The following is a 25,744-nucleotide window of genomic DNA, read 5'->3' on the forward strand; positions in this document are numbered from 1 at the left end:
CGATGCAGCCGCATTTTCCCCTCCATGTACTCATTTCCCCTCTCAGGCGTTCATTGGTCGAGCTCACTCGAGACTTAAGGTCTCGTCAAACGGAAATTGATCTGCTCGCGCGGGAAGATAGCTATCTGATTGACGAAGCCGTTAGTTTCGTTCTCTTGCTACACGGACTCCTGGAATAGAGCATATACCTATTCCAAACTCTGGGAAAAGTACATCTCTTTGGAATTCCTTCTACAACATTAAATGAATCTTCGTGTTGTTTGCGTTAGTCGTTGTCTGCATATTTGTGATAGATTTGTGGCACTGTACGTCAATTTTCTAACATATACAGGGTGCAACAAAAATATGCGGCAGTATTCCAGGAATTGATTCCTCATGCATAGAGAAGAAAAAGGTTTATATCAACGTGGATCCGGAAATGCACAATTTCTGAGTAATAAGGCCTCCCAAGTAACAGGTGGCTACAGTTAGAGATCTCCCACAGAGTCCTCTGGTGCCCGTTCGAAGCAACAGTGAAACTTGATATACAAGCTATGGAGACAATGGGGAAGAGAATGCTGAGGAAAAAGAAAATAGTTCAAATTTTGACTACCAGGTGGAAATGTACAGTCAACGGGAAAGCTAATGGTAGGCAAATTGCCCACCGATTTTTTCATTACTTTTTTATTCTACATCATGTGTTGTTTTAAGGAATGAAACTACGTTAGTTCGAAGCGGGCATTACCCTCTGATTATTGATGTCATTCTTTCAATTCATTATCATCACACTGTGTAATATAGACCGAATGGAAATGGTGATGGACAATTCGTCTGCTGTTGGGTGTACGAAGCTATGGGTCTCGGGTTAGAATTACGGCCTTGGCATGGGTGTTCTTTGTGAGTGTTCCTTCATCAATTGCATCACCCATCCTCATCGTCGTGATTAGCCGATAGTGACAAAAAAGAGACAAAATATTGTAATTCAATCAATCAAAGCAAAAATATTTTCGTTGTATATTGAGGATATTTTGCTTAATATTTATGAAACTGAAGTTACCTGATTATACCACCAAATGGTGTGCAGGATCAAGTTTATAATTTAGTTGCCATAGAGATGACCTCCAATTACTACCCTTCTGTACTGAGCAAGTTATTTTAATGCATGTGCTCAAGACTTAAGTGTTAGTATCTCTTTGGATCTCAATTGTTTTCAAGAGTGACTGAAATCATGAGCTGCCTTGTTTATTCACGTGGACGTCTTAGAAACCATCAGCTACTTTCGTAATTAAAAGAGCTTATTCTGATAACTAGGCGTGCTTCTGGCACTACGTCTTCCGTATCAGGCATATCTTGACAGTGGTGTAAGTCTCGGTTAGTTAATTTTCAGGAAGGCTTTCTTATCACTGCGGTTTTAATTCATCTTTGTCTTTTTTCGAAGTTGGACCGGAGGCGTCTGTTCCCATTTTGTTCATCCAGTGCCATTGATAAGGAACAAGATAAATATACTCCGTTAAGATATTTTAGTGCCTGTAGTGTTTGTTTTATCGGTATCTCTAAGAGAATAGGTATCCTCTAATATTTTTTAAAAAGTTTACACCTTGGTAGTATGGGCCTCCTCGCTGGCGTAGTGGCAACGCATGGGCGGAGTTTGAGCTTTTGCTTGGGGGGGGGGGGGCAGACTCTGGGAAAAGCATATGATGTACCTGAGGGTTGTTGAATATCCCATAGCTTATAAGGGGTCCGGAGAACGTCCCCCGGAAATTTAAAAATAACAACTTAAAAACACTGAGTTCTAGGCCTTTTAGATTTGAAAATGTTAAATTTCCTCGCTTAAGTAAACAAATATTAATTAGTATATTGGTTGTCAGTTTTAATAGAAGCAAAACAGTACGATTATTGCATTTTGCATTTCATTATTTTTTTATTGATACAATACTCGTATTACTTTTAAAAAGTTACTGTACAATAGTAAACTTCAGAAATTTTAGAAAAATTAAATTGGAAAGTTCTTTTGATGCCTTAGCAATAACTGTTGACTCAACACAAAATCATTTTACGTTTTTCTTTCTTCAAACTGTACACATCAATCAAATCGTCTAAGTCCCGCTATTGCGGCGCAATTACCCCACATGCCATCATGCCAAACGTCAAGATTTGCGGTATGGCTTCATAACAAAAATGTAGTAACTGAACTTAATCATGTTATTTTTTTAGTCTTTTTTAAGTGGAGGGGGACAGGCCCCCCTCTGGCTCCTTCAGAACTCCGCCTATGTGGCAACATCTTCGCCTTATAATTAAAGTGTCCAGGGTTCGATACCGGATGGAGGCACGTGGCACGCTGGCTCGGATCCACTTTAAATTGTAGATCCAATCCCAAATAGCCTTTTTCTGTGCATGAAGTGGACGTAAGAAACAACAAATCAATCAAATCAGTGTTTCGTTTTTAAGTGTGAAGTCTATCTAAAGATTATTAGTGTATGCAGTCTTTAGTGATGAGTGAAACTATGTTTTGTAGTTAGAAAACTTATGATATTGGATCAAATAGTTTGCCATACGTCCGACGCAGTCTTGTCATACGACATTCTTGGAGAAGAGTCATTTTAACCGTGAATAAAGGTCGTAGGAACGCTACAAAATCTGCCGATCTCCACGCGGGAGTGGTTATCATTACTCATTACCTCAGACGGGTTCGAAGTCCGACCTGGGCATGGATGTTGTTTATGGGTTTTTCCACACCAATTTCATCATATCACCCATCCTACTCTTCGCTTCTCTTCCACTTTCGGCTAATCGCGAAGTAAAATAAACTAAATCAGTCACAAAATCTATCTTTGCCACTACGTTAGACGTGGGGCAAACTGTATGATCCAATGCCATAAATATTCTCGCAATACTTAGTTTCATTCACTGCTAGACACTAACATTCTTTCGATAGACTTCGAAATACTTACACTGAAGGAACTATATTAATGATGAACAACCTTTCTTCGAGTACAGTTGTTAGAATTTCCACAAAAAAAAACATATAATTTAATTTGGGTCAGAATGTACGTACCTACTGGTTATTCAGTTACGCAATTTCTTCATGTACTAGAATTTACCGTGTTAACATGCTATTTTCCCAGTGGAGGCACAAGTGGTTCGGATCCCACTTTAAACTGTAGGTCCAGTCCCGATTAGTCTCACTGCGCATAAAGTGGACTTAAAAAACCAAATCAACGTGCTGTTTTAAGTCCAATTTATGCGCAGATAGGCTAATCGGGACAGTACCTACAGCTTAAAGTAGGATCCGAACCACTATGCCTCCACCTTGTATCGAACCCGGGACCGCTTGCTTACAAGACGAACGTTTCCTGTGTTAATATAAACAATGTGTTCTGTTCTAAAACCTAACATTTTAAATGTCCCATGTACTTGTTTAAGCAGAGGCGTAACAATTTCACGACTTTCAAGTGAGCTTGTTCCTGTAGTTGTGTTGTGGGATATTTGTTAATCGAATTTCTTTGTGTCTTTTCAGATCGGCAGCTTGAAAGGATATTATCTCTTCGAACACAATCATGTGCACAAGAGATCGTTAGAACAGAGCGATTTCCATCAATCCAGCTTAAGCAACGAACCAGAGGTGAGTACAATATTATTTAATTTGTAAAACATACAGTTCTGAATTTTCGCCTAACCCCAAATCTAATTAATTACATAGAATGTTACATATAGACGTGGATGCGCCTTTGATCACATTATTTCATCAACTCTGTATTTACCCCCATCGTCACTATGTTGAACTGCTGCTGTGTATGGTGCGAACTTTACGAATCTAAACCATATAACAGAAACATGGGCTGTACGAGGGTAGAGTAGAAAGTTTTTGAGCCTCACAGGGAAGGGGTGTTTGAGCTACAGTTTCTCAGTATGATTTCTCTACATAATCACATAATCTCTATAATCACCCTCAGAACAATGCACTTATGCATTCTGTTCTGCAATTTGTTTACAGTCATCTGGTAGAATGACTTGTCCCGAGTCTTACACCACTGAATGACCGCCTTCGTCCGTGTGGAATTGACGTCCTCGAAGTTAATTCTTCATAGCTGGGAAGAGATGAAAATCTGACGGGGCCAGGTCGGGGGAATAAGGTGGATGGGGAAGTGCGGTGATGCCACACCCGACCAAAGCAGCCTGTGCACGGCCCTGTCGGCCACTGTCTTCTCTGACGGTTCCTTCATTTTCAACCTAACAAAAGAATAGAAGAAAACATGTGAATTTCATAAAAGTTCGCACAGTGCGTCATAAAACTCAATCCTTACATCCTCCAAAATTTTAACTACCTAGCCTCCTGCCATGTGAGGCTCAAAACTTTTCACTCTCCCTTGTACATGTGTATACAAGTACGCGTACTATGTGAAATCTTTATCTTTGTAAGAAACTGAAAGCGCATGTGTAAATACATAGTTATATTTACTCATATATTCGAAGTTAATACTACGCAAATCTAATATTTTTAAAATTTATCATTCGAGAGATGCTAACAAAATGAAGGTGAAAATTTCAGTTTTGATTTATTTCGTAGCAGGTTATGTTTAACATATGTTCTTCACAAGAGTTTAAAATTACGTCAGCTGACCAAGATTTTACCTCTATACAAATATGAGATAAACCGTAGCAGTCATTTTTCTCCTCTTGTTTCCCCTTCGCTTGTGCACAAGTGTCCCGTGTTGCATATTTGTAATTCTCCCCTTGCTTCTTTGTTAAAAATTTCTAAAACTAAAAGAAGGGAAACAAACTCCATGCTCAACAGCCCTCTAAGCCCCAAGTCCTGCCAGATCGGCTGTTTTAATTGGTTAACACGTGGTCAATGCATCGAGTCCCATCGCCGCTATTTTGGGCTCTCGAGACCGGAGGCTGCTACTTTGCAAAATGTACTTAGGACGCTGAGTCAATGCTGAAATTACTGCTCAATATATTTTTTAACTTCTTCGTTGAGATTGTACTTTGACTGCCGATGTAGTCAATTTTTCTATATTTGCGCAAGAAGAAGAATTATATAAGTCGCATATTATGTCAAATTCGCGTTATTTCGCGATGCATGCGAAAATGCGAGCCTCCCCGATGGCGTAGTGGTCACGTCGTCGTCTTGTAATCAAGAGGTCAGAGGTTTGATGTCCGTTGGAGGCACAAGGCACAGTAGTTCAGATCCCACTTTAAACTATAGGTACAGTCCCGATTAGCTTTTCTGTGCATAAAGTGTACTTAAAGCAACAAATCACACGAACAGGAATCCGAATATGCGTGGGAAGGTTGATATGGATATGTTGCTGCACTCTACAGTTATTAAAGTTACTCGATGTTTGCGAAAAATCAAGATTCCTACGCGCAAGTTATCATTGTTGACATCGGAGAGATGTTGAGCTGCGTATAATCTCAAGGAAAATTTTCACACAAGTTAGTTGTGTATAACCTATTGCGCGCAGCTTCTAAGCTGACGTGTTGTACTCCCATGGCATGTATATAAAAGCAGCGACGTGTTACAAGTGCGTTTCAAGCATATTGTGCGTGTGACCCGAAGTTATTAAAATGGGAACGGAGGGAGAAGTTTCGTAATATTCACTGTTCCTGTGTGCTTGAGTACTGCATGCTTTCGTTCCTTTGAGAACGACAGGAGAAAGCGATGCCTTGTAAAGCTGTGAGAAATAGTCAAGTCTGTCAATTGAGAAAGAGATAATGAACCTTTCCCCTTCCCTCTTTTCATGCGTGTGTCTGTGTTGAGGATTATACATAATCGAATTCTGTGTATTTCTGTATATTTATAGGTTTCATATAATTTTTTTTTAGTTTTTAAGTCCACTTTATGCACAGATATGCTAATCGGGACTAAACTTACGGTTTAAAGTGTAATCCAGATTTCATATAATGTAATTCAAGTAACGTATTAATAGGGGCATGCATATTTCGTTTTTGACGAAAAAAGGAAATGTGAAAAAACACATTGTAGTGTTAATTTTTCATGTTTTTGAAAGGTGTGCGATGCATTTTGTGACCATGTTTTGTCACGAAATAATGTGAAATGAACTGCAAAAAGCGAAATTAACTCTTAAACACGAAATTTAGGGTTTATTCACCGACACCTTCTGAAGTCTGAATTATCCTGAGAATTATGCAATTCCCGGAAAATTGATAAATTCTGTTGTTAATATTGGAGGAGCAAAAATGGACTCCTTTACACAGAAATAAACTTAATACTCTGATAACTACTAAAATGTGCTATTAGAAGTGAAATGTTATTTCAGTGGAATAAGTGTAGCTTTTAAATCAAATTTAGGATTATATTCACAATTTTAAAACCAAAGTGTATTTGTATATACCATTTTTGATCCAATTTTTCACCGCTATAACACTGATATTTTATTTTATTTACCGCTTTTGAACCTGAAATTGACTCAGTTTTTGTACCGAAATTTGCTTTTTTATTTACCAAAAATATGTGCCTCTACGTATTAACTGTGTTATCGCTATTAACACTTAATGACGCCAGGTTTTAACCCCGGCCGTTCATGACTGTTCTTCATGATTGTGTCTTTTCCAGTCAATTTCTTCATATCATCACCCATCCTAATCTTCACGATTAGTCAAACGTCTCAGCAAATGAAAGTAAAATAAACCAAATCATTCAATCAATCAATAACATTTAATATGCCTATGAAATTAACATCCTTATTCTTATTAATGTATTTTTAAGCTATGCGGAATGTGAAAACTATTGTTTAAATGTAAGACCAGCATAGTTTAGTAGTAAACTATACAGTGAACAAATATAACGTAGAATAGTGTGCATTTCAACCACATTTCCTTTGCATTTTAAACTCTGTTGTAGCCCCATTCTTGGTTATTTGTATAGGTATAAATTTTTACCGGAACCTACTCCATACAGTACTTCACAGTTTGCCAGCCAGAAATATTACGATCCAAACAATACTACTAGTAGATGTGAGTTTTGTTTAAAAGCTCTTTGAATTAATCCCTTCTTTTAATAAGAATGTTTTAGACTGCTTTATGTCATTTAAGAAAATTATTACAACATGAATTGTACTTCGAAGTATGCTGATTATAATTATTCTGGGCCTCACCGTTCCAGAGATATTGATGATTTCGTAAAGGACTGCATGATAGAAACAAGCTTGTTTCTAAACCAGACATAAGAAAATAATAATAAACGTTTTCAGTTTGGAATTGTAGATACACAGGTGAAATCATACCCAAAATATTAATTTTTCATAAATAGTGGGTGACTACTTAATATGGACTTATCCTCTGCCAAAAGATTATATTGATTGATTTAGTTTATGTTACTTCGCTTTTCTGCCATTTTTAGTTCATCTCTAAGATGAGGATGAGTGATGATGTGATGAAATTGATGCAGGAACGCCACAAAGAAGACACATTCCCAGGTCGGGAATTGAACCCGGTAGCGCTTTTTTCCCCACTCAACTTGTGAATGTGGGTTCATTTCTTGCTCTCTGATTGGCTGTTGGAAAGTTACGGTGCTCTGATTGTGAGAATATCTTATTTGCGCTGTACGTTAGGTTAGATTAGATTAGAGAGCAGCAAATTTGTGCTGAAATAAGATATTCTCACCACCAGAGCACCGTACCTTTCCAACAGCCAATCAGAGAGCAAGATATGAACTCGCATTCACAAGTTGAATCGCAACCCGGAACCCTGTCGAAAGATTGTTTAAGGTATAGTTGGCGAAAACCTTTGTCTATCACATATTCAACATACAAGTGGGGATGTACACACACGTTTGTTCTTAATGGACTGTAACACACATGCTCTCCGCGTCCTGAGTTTGAAAACTGTGGTGCGTCCTGTTACGAATGTCCTTTTACACCGGTGCTATTTATCTTGATGGCAGATCCATGTTCGTGTTGTCCTGACTGCACCATAGTGTCGGGTTGATGAAGTCTTGCCGAGTATAGTGTGTAGTTTCTCCAAGGCTCTTTTACAGTAGTTTCAGCAGTTTTATTGTTGCTTAGGCTGGCGTTTAGGTGGCGTGGAAGTGTCATTTGCTCCAGCGCTTCTGTTGATGTTTTGCCTTTTGTGTGAGGAGGGTTCGGGAGACGCACTTCACAAGTGGAATCGAATGGCTCCATTTTGGGTTCCAGGTACGCCCCTCACGGGAGAACTAGGAGCCTACAAATGGTGTCTCTCTCCGCGTGCGAACCTCTCGGGAAAGTTAACAACATGATGCTGCCATGACCAAGTTTCGCACTTCAACGACTTCCGCGGGAGGGGTCGGCGGTAGACGTGACACTTTCGCATTTGCACTTTCTTCCGTCGCCACTCTCCTGATCCTCTTTCACCCTTGCTACCCCTTGGGGGAGCGAGACAAATTAATTTAGAACCTCCAGACATTAACGCTCCCCCACCGACCCATGTTCTCCATTTCCTGAGGCAAGGGTCCTCATAATTTGCACGGTATTAGCCCTAATTAAGATGTATTATGTTTACATCCTTTCGGAACAATAATTAATTCATTTTCCCGTGGAAGATAATGGTGGTTTGGAATTGACAAGGGGGTAGTCCATCCTTTAAGACCAGCCTTGTGTTATCATCTTTTTTCGTTCTACACACTGTCACAGGAATATGTGGAGCAAGGCCATGCATAACAGTAGAGAAGGGGAGAAAGCGAGTTGGCAGAGCAAAGCCGTGCGCGCTGCTGCAAACGGCTGGTAGCTGCAGGCTTTCCCCTCACTGTACTCTCTTCTCCTCACGCGTTTATTGGTAGAGTCACTACTTGCGCAGAGGACTTGTTTTAGTTTGCTTGCGCCACAGATTCCCTGTACAGAGTGTATATACACTAGTAAAGGACGACCGGTAACTTTTGGTGACTGGAACATTATTCCTTCCTTCAATGAATGATCCTGATAATAGTCGCAGATAGCTGAGCAAAGATGCTATGCAGAATCGTAGGTTATAACGTCGTCAAGGCGTTAATTCAGCAACTTGTACAGAGCTTCGCACACAGACCCCCCCCCCCCATTTGTGTCACGTTCATAATAGATTGATTGATTGATTGATTTAGTTTATTTTACTTCGCGTTTTGTGCCTCTTGGCTAATTTGCGAAGATGGGGATGAGTTATGAAATGATGAAATTGATGAATGGACAATCACAAACAACCAAGCCCGAGCGGGATTCGAACCCGGGACCCTTGGCGATGTGCTAACCACTCGGCCACAGGGTCCGGCACGTTCATAATAGAGAACGCGGAAATACCTTTGAAAGCTAATACGGGGATGTGTGGAGAGAGATGAAGCACCACATCCTCTATCTTTATTACTTCGCGCAGTACCTCCTTTGCTGCGAGGTTAGTACGGCGCGCTACAACTCTAAGGTACCACGGTTCGAATCCCCGCCTGGGCATGGGCTTTCTTTGTGAGTGTGTCTTCAATTTCATCATATCATCACTCATACTCATCGTCGCAATTAGCCAAAAGTGGCAGAAAAGCGATGTAAAATAAACAAAATCAGTAAAGTCAACCAATCAAAGACCCGGGTCGAATCCTGATCGAGCCACATAATAAGGCAATCGACATCTCTATCTTTCCAAACTTTTCAAAATGCCTGTTTCAGCTTTTTATATTCTTCCAGCGACTATTATACTTTCCAAATTATGACTATTGAAGGATATTTGGACGATATTTCCTGAAACACTTATGACCTGGCTACTAACCAATTAGAGGTAATTTTTCAGAAACTCCAGAACCATTCTGATTGAAGAAGCCGATTGCCTTTTCAGCAAACTGGGGAACCGCGCAAAACTCAATTTACTTAGCCTCCCTTCTCACTCGGATGGTAATCTGTTGAACGCAACGGCGTGTGGCAAGATTCCCCCCAATTACACGACTTGATTCGCCAAATGGGACTAGAATGTGCCCTTTACGCGCAAACGTGACGCCATCGGGAAGCTTCTACATTTGTGAACAGGCAAAGTTTTGTTGGAACGAAACATGTGGTATCAATGCGCTCTTGTATATCCTTTCTTACAAATCTTCGAAATACCCGGAAGACAGAGTGGATAACAATCATAATGCTTATTCAAAAAATGATTAGTCACCTTGTACTTAACTTTTTAGTTTTATTGAGGGGTGTAAGGGATAACCTTTCCACTTAGTCTGCATTTTGCAGACTAGCGAAGCTCTGGCGTCTGGACCACCCAGTATGATGCAGTATGATCGTCTATGGGCTTTGTGTGCCGTCAATATGTGTTTGGGATTGTCCCTTCAATTACTTAATCTCATCACCTTTCATCCTTGCCTTCGGAATTAGCCAAAAGTGGCAGAAACTCGAAGTAAAATAAATCAATTCAATCAATCAATTGATTTTATTGACTCCCTTCTTTGACACATTCCATGTCTGCTGAATATGTTTCTCTTTGCTGACACCCTACTCGTCTCTCTAAATCCATGAGATAGTGTTATCCCGTAAGAGATACTCTATGCATCCCCATCGTATCTTTTGATTTGCTTTGCGATAGAGGATTTAGTCATATTTATTACGTCATTGACACTTTGTATTTGCTTAGTTTCTTGCCGGTATAACTATATTCCGAGCTTCATGCATTAGGGTGCTGACGAAAGGTAGCAATTGTACCTGATGATACGAAATTACGGAGAAACTCTTAATAAGGAGTACAGTCTTATTCGCACAAATATGCATTTCGTCAATTTACACTGGCAAATTTAATATCCTGGATATTACTAATTCCTTAATTTACGCACATTATCCCACTGCCTATAACCTTTGTGCTCTTGTATCTAACGTAGTTTTAAGCAACATTTGTAACGGGTACTCTATTCACCTCGTAATTTGTAAGAGCAATATGATTCAATTGCTTGAAATATGTTTATCCATGTTCATAATTTACGCCGCCTTTCTGCCTATTACGCTACCCGTGAAGTTAAGGATGAGTGATGCAGTTGATGAAAGGATACTCGGAAAGGTTACTAATAGATACAGGTACCGAGGTTTCGGTTCCCAATCCGGTTATCTGATTCTCTCTTTAGAAACCAGATTCTGGATATTTTCGGAACGCTAACCCGCATTTGAATTTTTATTTTATTTGTTTTTGCCATCCCTAATGGTCATCCAAGAATTGTAAACTGAGACTCCATGGTGGTAAGATCTTGAGTCCAGTGTTCGACCAGCAAGGCGACAATATGTTGTAATCTGCTTCGTTACGTTGCCATGTGCGAGAAAACAATACTACTAACCGAGGACTTCAATTCAGGACCTTATCGAGTAAAGACTGATAGATAAGATCCTTTAAATCACGTCCGGTGGTATCGATACCGCCCGTTGAGGTCTCCCCACTGACTCCAAGCGCAGACGAACCATCACCCTGACCGCAGAACCACGGAAGGATGTTCATTCTTTCTGGTAAGATATTCACGAAGACTCGAACAGCATACGTTGCTCTTGTCTGTTTTTTTCCTACCTTAGACCACATGAGACATGGTCCAGTCAGAGACGCTGTGGACCACAATTTGATTTCCTAAAAGTTCTGCGAAGAGTCGAGAGAGAAATCTTGCTTTTGGGGAAACATCTGCGTGAGGTGAGATCTTGCGACGGTTGGATTCTGTGAAAAATGGAAGAAGTGCTACAAGTTTTTCCCCCCTTGCACTGGCGATGGTTACAAATCGCCTCGCAGCGCATTTGAAGATGGAACGTTTCGCGTGGAATATTTCAGAAAGTTTTCTAAGTGAGAAATTTGCATGATAGTCCCATCATTTCTGAGTGTCAGTGAGTGATCAGCGCGGGGCCGTCAAAAATACTGCGCTCTGCAAATCTCCTTTCCTCCACTTTGCCGCTTGTAAATTAAGATGTTCCAACGGTCTGCCGAAAAAGGTTGCCTGCGTTTCGCTGGGAAACAATCTGTGATTGAAGACCATTTCCAGAGATTTTGTGATTCAAACTAACAAATAGAAATTATACATATGAATGGACTTTTTACGTTTCCTTCAAAAATATTCAAAAAGACTGGAAACTAGAAGTAGCCACCCTTCATTCTGCAAAGAGAAGGATACTCAGGGCCTTACGATCATGTTATTTTCGCTTGCATGTACACTCTGTCTCAGGAATCTGTGGAGCAAGGCGGCGCATAATAGCAGGGGAGGGCGAAAAGCGAGTGGGCAGAGAACAGTAATAATCGCTGCTGCAATCGGCTGGTAGCTGCAGCCACGGTTTACCCTCCACTTCCCCTCTCACGTTCATTGGTTGACCCCTCTCCAGTCTCTACTTGCGCAAAGATGTGGTTTCGTTCGCTTGCTCCAGAGGTTCCCGGGCTAAAGTGTACATAGGGAGTGTTCTCAATGTTTCTGTATTACTTTTGTTCATAAAATTATAGACGTAACGTACATAGACGGCAAAATTCACTAGTGGGCCTGTTTACTCAGGCCCCCCGCCCCCTCGGCAAGTTTGTTCCGACATGATACTATTGCCATTGAGATTGTACAATTGGTTGATTATGATGGTATCCTTTCTAATTATATTAATTGCTATATAACTGCACATATATAAGCTAGAGAAGGAAATCCGTATGTTTTTCTTGAGGTTTATAGTGGACTAGCTGATTACACGTCGTTGTCCGGGTATTTATTTATCCCAATCTTCTATTAGGCAGGAAAATAATGAATTCTAACTATAGTTTAAATGTCATCGTGTATGTCACCAATTAGCATAGCGACTCCGAAAACTATGGACTCGACACTAATGTAGGTCATTTGTGGTATTTTATTTTTCACCCCCTCTAACCCCTTATGCCGATAGGTGATGAACTTGGAGTTGAACGGCATTCGGAGTGTCACTATTCATCGTAGCGACCCAGAAAACTATGGATTCCACACTAATATCGGTTGTTTTCTATTATTTTACGTCACCCCCTTCCCACATTCACCCCTAGCGGTGCCAGGGGTGTCTTACCCCCACAGTATTTCTTTCCAGATTGTGAGTCATACGTATGTGTACCAAGTTTGGTTGAAATTGCTCCAGGCGTTCGAGAGTTATGCCGGAACAAACATACAGGGTGACAATTAATGAACTATATGAAATAAAACTGAAATTAGTGACAAACCACGTAGTACACAAACTGTATTGCACATGTAAACGGCACTACAGACATTCGGATTTAGGTTATGACATGTTCGATATGTCTGCCATCTCTGGCGATGATGTGGGGCAGACGAACAGCAAAAATGGTTTTGGGGTTATTTCTGTACACCTTGTCCTTAACATAGCCCCCTTCCAGTGGCCTCTGGGTACCCCAGAGCCAGAATGCTGTCCCCAAAATACTCCTGCAGGGCATTTTCACTTGCAAATGGCCGACATCAACATGTTGCGTGCGCATACGCATACGAATTCCCATCATGCCCTGTGGCCAGCCACGCAGTTTGGATGTCATCACGCGAACCGTTCAGAAATTATGACGGTTTTATTTCATATAGTTCATTAATTGTCACCCTGTACATACATATATACGCACATACATCCATTTTTATGTATAGTGAATGATAAAATATGTGTGTGACACATACACAATAATTGGTTCTTGTTTTTATTAATGATGGTAATTTTTGTAATTGTAATAATTATTAGATAGCAGAACCTATATAAACAACAACAGAAGCAGTGATTCAATTACAAAATGGTTTCATAAATTTTGGCTATATGAAAAGAATGGGCCTCTGAACTCCCCTCCCCCCTTACTCCTTCCCTCTCCCCGGTCAGGCAAGTTTGTTTCTCTACGGCACGGTTAAGCTATTCACGGTCTATTACGCTGAACGCTCTGTAGGACAAATAGAGTAGAAAAAAAAAGACAAACGAAACTCGGCCACTAGATTTGAAATCTGAACCTGTGGATCCAAAACGTGCAACACTTTTAGCACTTGGTGGCTCGGGAAGACTCCTGTGGTTTATGCGGGCTATATTTGTACGGTGCCGTAAAGTGTATCTGCGTGGATGATTACAGTCTGAAGCCCCTTTGATGTTAAATGCTCTGTCTAGAGTGTTAAGACTGGCAACGCCTCCCGCGATATTCAATTGGAAAATTATTAAGGCAATTTCTTCGCCGTGACGGAGCTTTTTGGTCGTTTCATCGCCAGAATCGATTTTGCACCCTCCCCCCATCCCCCTTGGTCGTAAGAGCAGCAACTACGTAATTATTGATTATAAATTAGATACGCTTGATGGCACTTGGCTGCATGGATCCGTAAGCTTCTCATTCCGGTCCATCGCCAAGTTTCTGTCGAGCCTCCAATGAATTTCCTACTTATGGATGGCGGGATAAATGTTGATCGAGTAATAATTGTAAATTGCCGGCGAAGAACGAGCGAGCTTTCCGCTCCGGGGACGGTTCCAGAACTGAACAAATTGAATTATTTCGGACCTGTCGTTCCCCTGCTGGAGTTTTATCGCTGGGGAGTCATGGTTTCGTCCTCGTATTGTTCGTGCTCATTGCATGTGCGCTGTTCTGTTCAGAAACGCCATTGTCATCGTTGTTTTTGATTGTTTTGCTGATCTATTCATACCATCTTCTGTAAGATATCCGCGATTACTGATCAGCGTAAGATGCTACGTTGGCAAGAAACATTGCCAGGGTGCGAAATCACTGCAGATTGGTGGGGGGGGGGGGGGGAAGGAGCAGACATACACACACACACAATTTTATTATTAAATAATTAAATCAATTATTAAATAATCAAATTATATTAAAATTGATTGATTGATTTAGTTGGAGTTCTAAGTCCACTTTGTGCACAGTAAGGGTAATCGGGACTGAACCTACAGTTTAAAGTTGGATCTGAACCACTATGTGTGTCCACCGGGTATCGAAAATTATATTATAAAATACACAATATATTATATCGACTGTCAATTTAAAATTCGATTGCAAATTGAAGATTTGAGTTTACTACTATGAGCTTGAACAATGATTTGCGTGGCTAAGTAGGGAGGGGCAAAAATTAAGAGACATTAAGAAGATAATAGTTTCCTACATAAAATTCACATCTAAATGCTATTACGTGTTTTATTAATATATTATATATAATTTGCGGTAGTTGACGAAATGCGATGAGAAATGGAGAAGAAATAACAAGTCGGACTAATTTCTGTGTTCTGGGGATTGTTGGGTTCAGTGTCCTTAGAGATGAGGCTCTTTGTTGTTCGTTCTTTGCGTGTGTTTTCGATATTATTCCAGTGAAGTAAAATCTACTCCCAAACTAATTGTTTATGTTTGTTGGTAGAACAAAAACTCTCCCCCTCCGGAAAAGTTTGGTGGGGGTAAAATTTCAGTTCAAGATCCGTGGGAGGATTCCCCCCTTTCCCTCCCGGGATCTCGCACCGTGATCATTGCTTTTAATCCCGAATATATCTAAACGCCCACTGAGACGCTGAGAAACGCGGCAACAGACGCGTTTCCTGCGTCTCAGTGGGCGATTACCTTTAAGATAACTTGCAGACTTCTGGTACGGAAATTCCGCGCTTCGGTTCCCCACGGTTCCCTGTAATGGGCGTTACACCATTTGATTCCATTAGAAACAGACAACAGAAGTTCTGTTGCCAGTTCGCTCGATTAACAAGAGGAAGTTATACTCAATATATTCCCCTATACTCTGTCCAAGTAGTCTGTGGAGCAAGAGAACGAATGTAAGCCCTCTAGGTAAGTGGTGACTCGAGAGTGCTCGACCAATAAACGCGTGAGAGGAAAAGGGCTTACATGGACGAGAAAAGGGACCGCTACTACGAGCCTTTTGCAGCGGCACACGCTGCTTTGCTCCGCCCTCTCGCTTTCTCCCCTTCTCTACCGTTATACTTGTCCTTGTTCCACAGACTCCTGGGTCAGACTGTACAAATAAATACATTCATAAAAAATGGTGAATAAATGTGCTGTTGAATTTTGATGTTAGAAGCTCTTTAAGGGCACGAGGAAGTTTCAATTTCCAGCCCTAAACTGCTCCTCCCCCTCCGACCTTTCCCCGTGGCGAGTTGGAGAAATTGAGGTATCTGTGCTGGAACTTAGCGTTACACTTCTATGAGTAATATTTTACTTGTTCTCTTGGGAATACCGAACTTCCGATGGCGTAGAAAAATACATGAACGGAAAGTATACACGTTGAAGATTTTATTGGTCGTCTGAAAAGTCGAAACTCTCATTTGATTAACCTAATAATCAACTTGAAAAACCGCTTCCATTTTACGTATACTCTCTTGTATAGCCGGGTTTTTCATTAGTAGCAGTGCCCATTCCGACTGTGTTGAGATAAATGCACACCTGGTTTGATCTCTTCGGCTTGAAGCCAAACTCACCACATGAACACATTTTCGTCTGTGTGTTTCCATTCGAAACGTGGTTAGGGACTTACAAGACAGCGCCTGGCAAAAGCAGAATGCCTTTTCTGGTTCGGCTAGCGTCAGCCACGTGCCCAATATTAAATCACTGGAGTGCACCAGCTAAAACTTGAGGACCGTACGGACGACCGAAAATCTTTTTTAATATTCCTTTCGTTCGTTCTCGAGAGGAACTCGGGCATCCATAAATGGAAATGGAAAAAATATCAACAATCTTTGACCACCGAGGAACACGGACTACAGAGTAACCTTGGAAGGGAAAATCCGCTGCCTTTCCGCTGCCGGTTACCCTTCTAAGCGATATATTTCTCAATTGTCTTTGAAGACCCGTCGGGCCGGGCAAGAAAGGAGGCTCCCCGGTGGATTCCGGCCGGAAAAACACATCGAGGATCGATGCTGGGAGCTCCTCGTGATAGCGTCACGTTTGAAGCAACTTCCAGCTCATTCAACAGCTGTTTCTCTCTCTAGTTTCCTTCCTTGTAGTAAAACAGACATTTTTCCCTCTTCCGTACAATTCTCTTGGTCCCTTTTTCCTCCCGTCGGATAACAATGCTTCGTTATTACTGTTTCTTTCAAGTCCCAGACTGACAAGGCAGCACAATTTGCTCTTAGACATCGGCTCGGCAACTGGCTAGAAGACAGCCAATCAGAGCAAACTGCTCCCCAGCTCGCAGCCTTGAATGATGAACAGTCTTGCCTGCATACTTTGTTCTTCGGGTTTTATTTCAGTAACGGGAAAGTTGCCAATCAGAGCAAAGTTTATGACTTCCCACCTATTCGTTGCCTTCTAGTGGTAATTATCCGTCACGGCCTGTACTCTATTCCGGGAATCTCTGGAGCAGCGAACGGAAGCAGTCGCTGTGCAAGTAGTGACTCGAGAGGGCTCAACCATTAAAGGCGCGAGTGGGGAAGGGAGTGCAGCAACCAGCGCGTACCGCTTCGCCCCGCCCACTCGCTTTCTCCCCTTTTCTGCTGTTATGTTCGGCCTTGCTTCACAGATTCCCGAGACAGAGGCTGTACGGGCATTTCAACTCTCGGCTGCGGCACGTGTTCTTGTAGGAATTGTGACGGAAGCTCTCATTTTTGCTATTTAATGCGATGCATATTGTTTTCTTAGTTAAAATTGCCATGCTTTGATGGGTGACAGGTTGAAAACAGAAAATTAATAATTGATGGTTACTATTAGAACATTTGTGTGCAAATAAAATAATGCCTGAATAATTTTAATATCAATCCATAGAGTTATTAATTTTAGAAAGAGTTATGTTAAATGTTTTAAAACAGATAATAAGAAGAATGACGTTATGAAGAAGTACGTTCTGTAAGAATGTTTTGCTAAATTGTTTGTCAAACTATCAGTAAAGAATACTTCTTACTCAAATTATTATTTTGTGAAATACGAGTACATATCTTAAGTTTGCAAGAAGCTGGTTTTTACCATCTTACCTATTCGATCAGGTTAAAAGTTCGTTTTCTGCGGCATTAATGCAACGGAAAATAATTAATTGTTTATTGTATTTGAAGTCACACAAATGAGGAAATCACTATGAAGAAGCCTCTTCTTTGCATCGTTTTGATAATTTCACGCATGTGTTAGTCCATATTTTGCCAATTTTTAGTCCATATAAAGTCAATTGCTAGTACATATTAATCCCTACCCTGCTCTTACACCACGGCATCGGAGCTTTCCGCGAAGGGTGATAAAAGAAAATGCACAACCTTTGAAAAGGAGACAAGAATAATACATTCTTTCCCCTTGCCTCTTCGGAGCATACGGGAGGCGGGTAAAAATTTAATGAAGAAACTCAAACGACGCTTCCTTGACCCGCAAAATGGCTCGAGCGGGGAATTGAAACGAAAAGGAGAATTCCCCCTATAAACTCCCACGCGAATCATGACGTTCGGTTTTCCAATTCTCAAGACCATCAGATATGTTACGTATCGGCGTTCCGTTTGTGGGAGGGTTGCTCTGCAGGAATGCAATTCTGATGTCGGCGTTACGTAAATCCTCAGGTGGTGAAGGGGAGAAGGAATTTGCTAGAAATGTTCTCACCTTCTTGCAAGGTTCTTGTTAACTGTAAAAATACAAAAGCAAGAAGGGGCGGGTGGTCTTGGATGGGAATTATTATGACAGTGTTCCTGCACGAAGCAGCTCTGGGGTTAACCTTGCCTCTACACTCTGTCCCATCAATCTCTGGAGCAGGCGTATGAAAACTACTCTCTGCGCAAGTAGTGGCTCGATCCGGCTCCACCAGTGAACATGTGAGGGCGAACTGGATTGTGTAGAGGGGGAAAAGCGACTGTAGTTACCAGCATTCGCAGCAGCGTGTACTGCTTCCCTCTGCCCACTCGATTCCCTCCCCTTCTCTGGCGTTATGCGCGGCCTTGCTCCAGAGATAACTGAGACAGGGTATACATCGTGTATTGAGCATTCAAAGCACTGGTCACCGAGACAGCAGTGCCACAGTTGTTGTTTTCAAAAATTAGGTACATTACTCCAAACTGTAACCGCTATTCAAACGATGTTACATTAAAACTACAGTGTTTTGAAGAAGGTCCACATATCCTCAATAACGATAATAGTTTCGCAGACATTCGTGGATGAGTAGTCATCGTAATGCGCTACGAAGTCAGAGGCTGCAGATTCGAACCCTGGATGTAGCATGTGTTTGTCTCACCAATCAACAGTCAATATGGTTACGATTAATCTATGTGGTAGAAAAATGCGACTGGAAATAACCGAAATATCAAAAGAGAGAATTTTTTTTTGACGTTTGGCATTTTGTTAGCATTGGCGATTCTCGATAGAATATCCTACTGTAATTACCCCAAAGGTAATGTATAAATAAAAAAAAAATGTTTTTTTTTATTTCCTCGTAATAATTACTCTTTTCTTGTTATTGTAAACACTCCGTAATAGCTCGGTACGGAAGAAAAATTAAAGTTGTATCCCCGAGGATTTTCCCCATTTCCTGTTACATCAGTTTATTCATTTTTAAATAATCGCGGCTCTGTTGCCGTAGGCCGTGTCGAGTTAGCAAAATTTTATGTGTTTCAGCGTTTTGCATTCGCGATTTTTTCTCTCGGGAGATATTTGGCACATCATCCGTTTCTCGTCGCAGTTAAAAGTTTCATGTATGCAACCTCCTCTCCCCTGCCGTTCCGCAATTTTAAAGTTCTTATTCTTCCTTTAATTTGCTTCTTTTTTAGAATAAATTCTGGAGAATGAATTTATTCGGATACGTTGGTGGAAGGTGAATGTTTCCAACCATAAATGATCATCGTGTTCTAGCTTCCATCAACATGGATTCTGCTATGTGACGAGGAATCTTATTAACCAATTCATCATTTTGGGCATTATATGTGTGCGTTTCGGAGGTCGAAGTTCGTATTTCTTTCGGTAAGTCGTCCAAGTTACGTGTGACACGTCGCGGGTCCAGTGTCTTCGACACTTTCGTGACGGATTACTAATTCTGTTTCTTCTAGAACTTACTCAGGCTCTACACTATAGCTCTTTTCAGTTCTTACGGCGGGCTCTCTAGAAGCTGGGAGGGGAAGTGGTGAGCGGGGATTACGCAACAGACCAACCAGACAACAGCAGTGGCGGCGAGACACACGACGCGACCGGAAAAAGTACTACGTGAAACTCGTTCTACTGTCCGCTACGTTTCTTATCGTGCTGCATTGGTCGCTTCCCCGCTCCCCACTTCTTCTGCCAGCTTCTAGAGCGCGCGCCGTAAGAACTGAAAAGAGCTATAGTCCCGTTTTGTCCGTTACACTGGTGCTGGTGATTCCCAGTGGCAGACTGGTGCAACGAAACCGTGCTCAACGAACTAGACTATAAGCGATTTCCAAGTTTAGAGAGATTCAACAAATTCTGGTTTGCTTATTTCGTCGTTCGTATGGTTGTTTAGCACGCGCAACATGATCATACACCATACTGTACACCGCTCCCTGACGCAGTGCAACCGGCGCAGACACCAAACACACTACGGCCTCCCCGATGGCGCAGTGGTATCGTCGTCGCCTTGTAATCAAGGGGTCCCGGGGTCGATACCCGGTGGAGACACATATTGCTTCGGATCCCAATTTAAACTGTAGGTCCAATCTCGATTAGCCTTATTGTGCATAAAGTGGACTTAAATGATTCAAAACCAAATACACTACGTGACAGGAAATCAATAAATGAATCAAAACCAAATACACTACATAACATCAAATCAATGACTCGCGTGTTCCACTTTGTAACCAACTAGACGCGTAAGTGCAGATAGATTAAAAAAGTGCAGCCAGCCCCCGTCGCGGAATGGTTAGCATATCTCGCTACGGCCTGGCCATGGATATTTGTGAATGTCCAATACCAACTACCAGCAGTTTTTGTTTTGCAGTGCTCACTGCTTTGCTCTGCCCACTCGCTTCCTCGTCAGCCGACCTCCGTTACGAAGTGCTTAGCACAGCGTTCTTCGACTCCAAGGTTCTGGGGTCAAATCCCGGCCTGGGCATTGGTATTCTTTGTGAGTGTTCCTTCATTATTTTCATCATATCACTCATCCTCGTCTTCGCGAATAACCAAAAGGAGCATAGAAGTGAAGTAAAGCAAATGAATCATTCGCTTACTCCCCTTCTCTACAGTTATGCGCAGCCTTGATCCACAGATTTCCGAAACAGTGCCTACTGTGTGAACGTCACTAAGAGAAAATAATGTTTTCGGAATACAGTTAATAAGCATTTTGTACTGTATTTTCCTTATTATACGTCTCTTCTCTGACAGCCAGCGGCAGCGTTGTCGCCTTGTAATCAAGGTGTCCCTGGTTCGATATCCGTTGGATGCACATACTGGGTCGGATCTCGCTTTAAACTGTGCGTCCAGTTCAGAGTAGCATTATGTGCATAAAGTGGACTTAATAACAAAAATTCATAATTCTTCTCCGACAGCCAAGATAGGTATTTATGCCTGTGACTGTCACTAACCAATCAAAACGATTTATGCTTCTATAACCTAGTATATGAAGCTACCTTCCATATACCAAATTCCAATTTAACAGCTTCTGGTGCAGAAATAGTTGAAGCACGATAGTCACACAGTAATTGTTTGAGCCACATTAACAAGGTATTGGGATCCAGTTATGGAGGCACTCTCCACTTGTTAGTTGCATTTACTGCCACGGTTTGATTAGTGGTTACAGTGTCTCTGCATTTGACTTTGACTGCTCGTCGAAAGTGAACTGTGTGATCGTTACCTTTGTGCCTCAGAGTCCCTCTCTGCTTTAGCGGCATTGCGGGATATAGAGAAGCCGTATTCCCTCATTGTCACCAAAGTATACATAATCCAGTAGATTCCGAGACGGATGTTTCACTCTACTACCAAACTAACAATCGTTACTTTCGTTCGCTACCCGTAAAGGTTTGGTATTGACTCCCCCAATTTATTCAGAAGGAATGCTCTGTGTGCATTGGCAGTGTTGCCCAGAAGTACAGAAAGAATACTGTATCATTCCGCGCAACGGACTGCAAAAGCCGAGGGCTACATCATTCTGTCTCTGGTTTCAAATGGATAAACGGTCTTTGTAGTCTTTCCCGAAGCTGGATTCGACATTTGTCTCCAGTTTAAACTTTGGTCTACACTCTGTCCCGGGTCAATCCATATGAAGTCATACAACATGGTTGCTTGACCATTTTCAAAAAAGTTTATTTTTTGTGTGGTGCGAGCTTCATATGTTGACAGTTCAGAACCACTGTTATTTTATTTTTACTATCACCGATTTGAAGATGGCGGGCATCTTTTTATCATGGTGTGCATCATTTTCTCCATTCGTAAGCATCAGCGGCAACTTTTTTATCTCAGTTCTGGTAAGTCCTACGACAATGAGATAAAATCTGTGATGTTAAGCACATTATAGGCTACAATTATATTTCTGTTTAATTTTCTAAATATTATTCCTTCATAATAAATTTTAAGGTCAAAATTGTGTATTTTAATCGCTGAAAATGACATTTTCGAACATTTTTTTGGGGGGAAGGCAGTTTGTTTGACACTTGAATTTTTTTGTGCAAGTACCTGTGTACCAATAGAGTATGTCAAAATTATTTGAAGCTTGAGACTTTAATATTTGTTTTTCTACAGGGTCATAAACATGTACTTTTTGTTCAAAAAAATCCAAATTCAGGGTTAAATATCTCTGGTGGGCAGTTGTTTAAAAATCTGAAATTTGTACACAATACAGTACTCCATGATAAGTAACTTCAGTAAAAATTTTGAGTTTGAGATTCAATTGGTTTAAGAGATACAAAAGTCGTGAAAAATTCAATATTTTGCATTAAATATGGTATGCCTAATTTCATTTCTTATTAACATTTTTTGTTAAAATTCTGCAAACTGTAATTTGGAATGTCAATGAACAACATTACAATCTTGAAATGGATCTACAATAAAGTATATTTACGAGGGCGTGCTGAAAAGTAAAGCTTCCTATGTTTTTATTTTCTTTGTTACCTTGTAAACGCATTTTGGATTTTGAGCAACCATACATTGTACTTATAACGCTTCTTCATTGAAGGTTTCAAACTTCTATCGCCAGGGGGTGCTGAACTGTAACGAGGAAAATGGCAGCCTGTAACCATGCAACTTTTTAAAAATGGTCAAGCAACCATGTTGTATGACTTCATATGGATTGACCCTCCCGGGATTCTCCGGAGCGAACGAACGAAAGCAAGTATCTGTGCGCGGGTGGTGACTCGAGAGGGCTGGACCAATGAACACGTGAGAGGGAACGGGATTGCGTGAAGGTGGAAAACGCGGTCGCAGCTACAAGCCTTAGCTGCGTGTACTTCTTCGCTCCGCCCACTCACTTTATTCCCTTCTCTAACGTTATGAGCATCCTTGTTCCAGAGATTCACGGGATAGAGCATAGAGGGCTGTAATGTGGAAACACAGGAGTGAAAGCACATCTTCAATGGATTTTGTACTCTTTGTACCGGAAATCTGTGAAGAAAAGCAGCACATAACGGTTGAGAAAGGGAGAAAGCTACTGTGCGGAGCCAAGTCGCGTGATACGACTGGTAGGTGCAACCGATCATCTTCATTGTCGCGATAGCCAAAAGTGAAAAAAGCTACGACAAAAATATAAAATGTATTGTGTTATCCTACCGAATCACAAGAATTCGTTTGCTGCGTTCCTCGTAGCGGTGCACTTCACAAGTACACTTATCTTGTAAGCTCAGCAGAGCATGCTGGATAATCCCAGGGTTCGGGTTGAATTACTGCGTTCCTTCCCCTTGGATCCACAGGTGAAGTCCAATGACAACCCACGAGGTTGTCCTGTTGCAGGTATCCACAAGTATGAAATAAAGAAAAACCGCAATATGTTTAACTTTACATTTATTATAGACACGCACGTATATCACGTAAGACTAAAATTACAATTAAAATACTTTGGAACAGTACAGCACGAGATGCGTAAGCCTATCTTTCCCGTAACGCGAAGCACCTCTTGCTACTTTAAATCTCCCCGCGCAACTGCTAACTGTTTTTTTCTGGAAGGCGATTATACCTCCCCAGTTACACAGTGTTACCAGACACAATAACCTTTTAATACTAGGAAGTTGATAAAAGCAAGCAGTAATATATTAGAAATGTACAGTAATCTGGCACAGATAATTTAGGTATGTGGTGGCAACAATGCAATGAAAAACGCGTGATCTTCTCACACCACAAGAGTTTAAAAAAATCAACAATGGCTTTCAAAATATAGTAAGAGAAATGAACGGCCTGTGCCAAGAACATGAAACAACAAATAGATATAAGGAATTTAACTCAGAAATTAATAACTTAGGCTTCTCTAACTTGATTAAAATGAAACTTACAACAATCTTTAGAACATTTAAAGGCAAATCAAACTATTAATGTTGAATCTATATAAATAGCTTAAATTTTCCGCTATTCATACTTGTAGATATATCAGTGTATAATGTTAACGATTATAAAGGCGGCCATATTGGAAAATTGGCTGAAGGCATTAATATGATATTTATGAATATATATATATATATATATATATATATATATATATATATATATGAATTAACTGTATAATACGTGCAACTATAATAAGCATGAGATGCTTACAAGCAGTGCAAGTTCGAAGAACTAGTGACTTGCAAAGTCGTATGGGTAATTCGTGGAAACTAATTAGCGATTGTGAGGACATTCACGTTCCTGTAAAACAGATTGATAGTGTGGAATTAAGTGTGGTTCTATCAAGATTTGACTATGTATGAACGCGAAGTGAATACTGGAAATTTGGGAACTGGTATAGTGTGAACTTTGATATGATGTGAATCATTAAGAAGAATGAAGATGATGACCACAACCTTATGGAATGAAGAAGAAGCCCTTGGAACTTCCTTCTCTTCTGGAAGTCCATCTCATTTTATTTTATGAGGGTCAAGGTCTAAGGACTTATAATTTGGTTTGTTCTAATTATTCAATATATATAAAATTTCTCTTTCATTACTTATTCATTATTTATTCTTAATGGAGAAGATAGCCTAAATTCCTTGAAAGAAACATAAGAAGAACCCTTTGGTACGTCCTACTTCTGGAAGACCAGATACTTGCAACTCCTGTTCCTTTGGGAGGCTTAAGGTCTAAGGACCTATATTACTCAATAAATTTACTAGATAATATCATATATTCCAAGTTAGTATTTTATTATATTTATCATTATACATTTTCGTAAGATTTTCAAGCTGAATATCAGCACCAAACAAATCCTTAACATATACAAGTCAATTTAGAAATTTTGGAAACACTGGTCAAACATATATATGATTTTGTTTGTTATATTTTATAGTCATATTCTGTATATACTTTTCTTTTATTATATTTATTCCTCAAGTACAATAATCTTAGAAAACACAAACATATATATACACACCTTGGTTTTATTAATAGACACCAAGGTCTGAAACTTCTCCCTACAAATACTCGATTCTTCTTCCATATTCCAATCCTAAACGGGACCCTACCGCTCTTGGCGAAATAACAGCTGTGATAAGCAATCTACGCAAAAGTATACCAAGAGAGAGGGTTGCGTAATGTGAGTGGCGAGAGGAGGCTGGAGGACCTCGTACCTCAGTGCCCCGATCCTTAAAAATAAGCATGAGATAATAATATAAGATATAATAATAATAATATAAAACCACGAAGTAATGGCCAACTCGGGGTCATTACACGTTACACTCTTGGGTTTACCCTTTACTCTTATTTGGATCCCTTTTTAGAGAAATATTAAATTACGTTTTCCAAGTTAACCTCTTTTCGGATCCTGCTTTAAACTGTAGGTCCAGTTCGGATTAGCCTT

At 40.6% G+C, this 25,744-nt stretch overlaps 1 protein-coding gene across 1 annotated transcript in view; it reads left to right on the forward strand.

Annotated features, from left to right (window-relative positions):
- The window catches only part of Fur2 (furin-like protease 2), a 1,025,686-nt gene that overhangs the window by 331,822 nt on the left and 668,120 nt on the right, over nucleotides 1-25,744 (forward strand). The window contains exon 3 of the mRNA XM_083140976.1: nucleotides 3,497-3,601. Coding sequence (XP_082997102.1) covers nucleotides 3,497-3,601 — 105 coding nt within the window. The remainder of the gene's footprint in view (nucleotides 1-3,496; nucleotides 3,602-25,744) is intronic.

Source organism: Lepisma saccharinum, chromosome 19, assembly GCF_977018435.1.
Source record: "Lepisma saccharinum chromosome 19, izLepSacc3.1, whole genome shotgun sequence".
Taxonomy (NCBI): Eukaryota; Metazoa; Arthropoda; class Insecta; order Zygentoma; family Lepismatidae; genus Lepisma; species Lepisma saccharinum.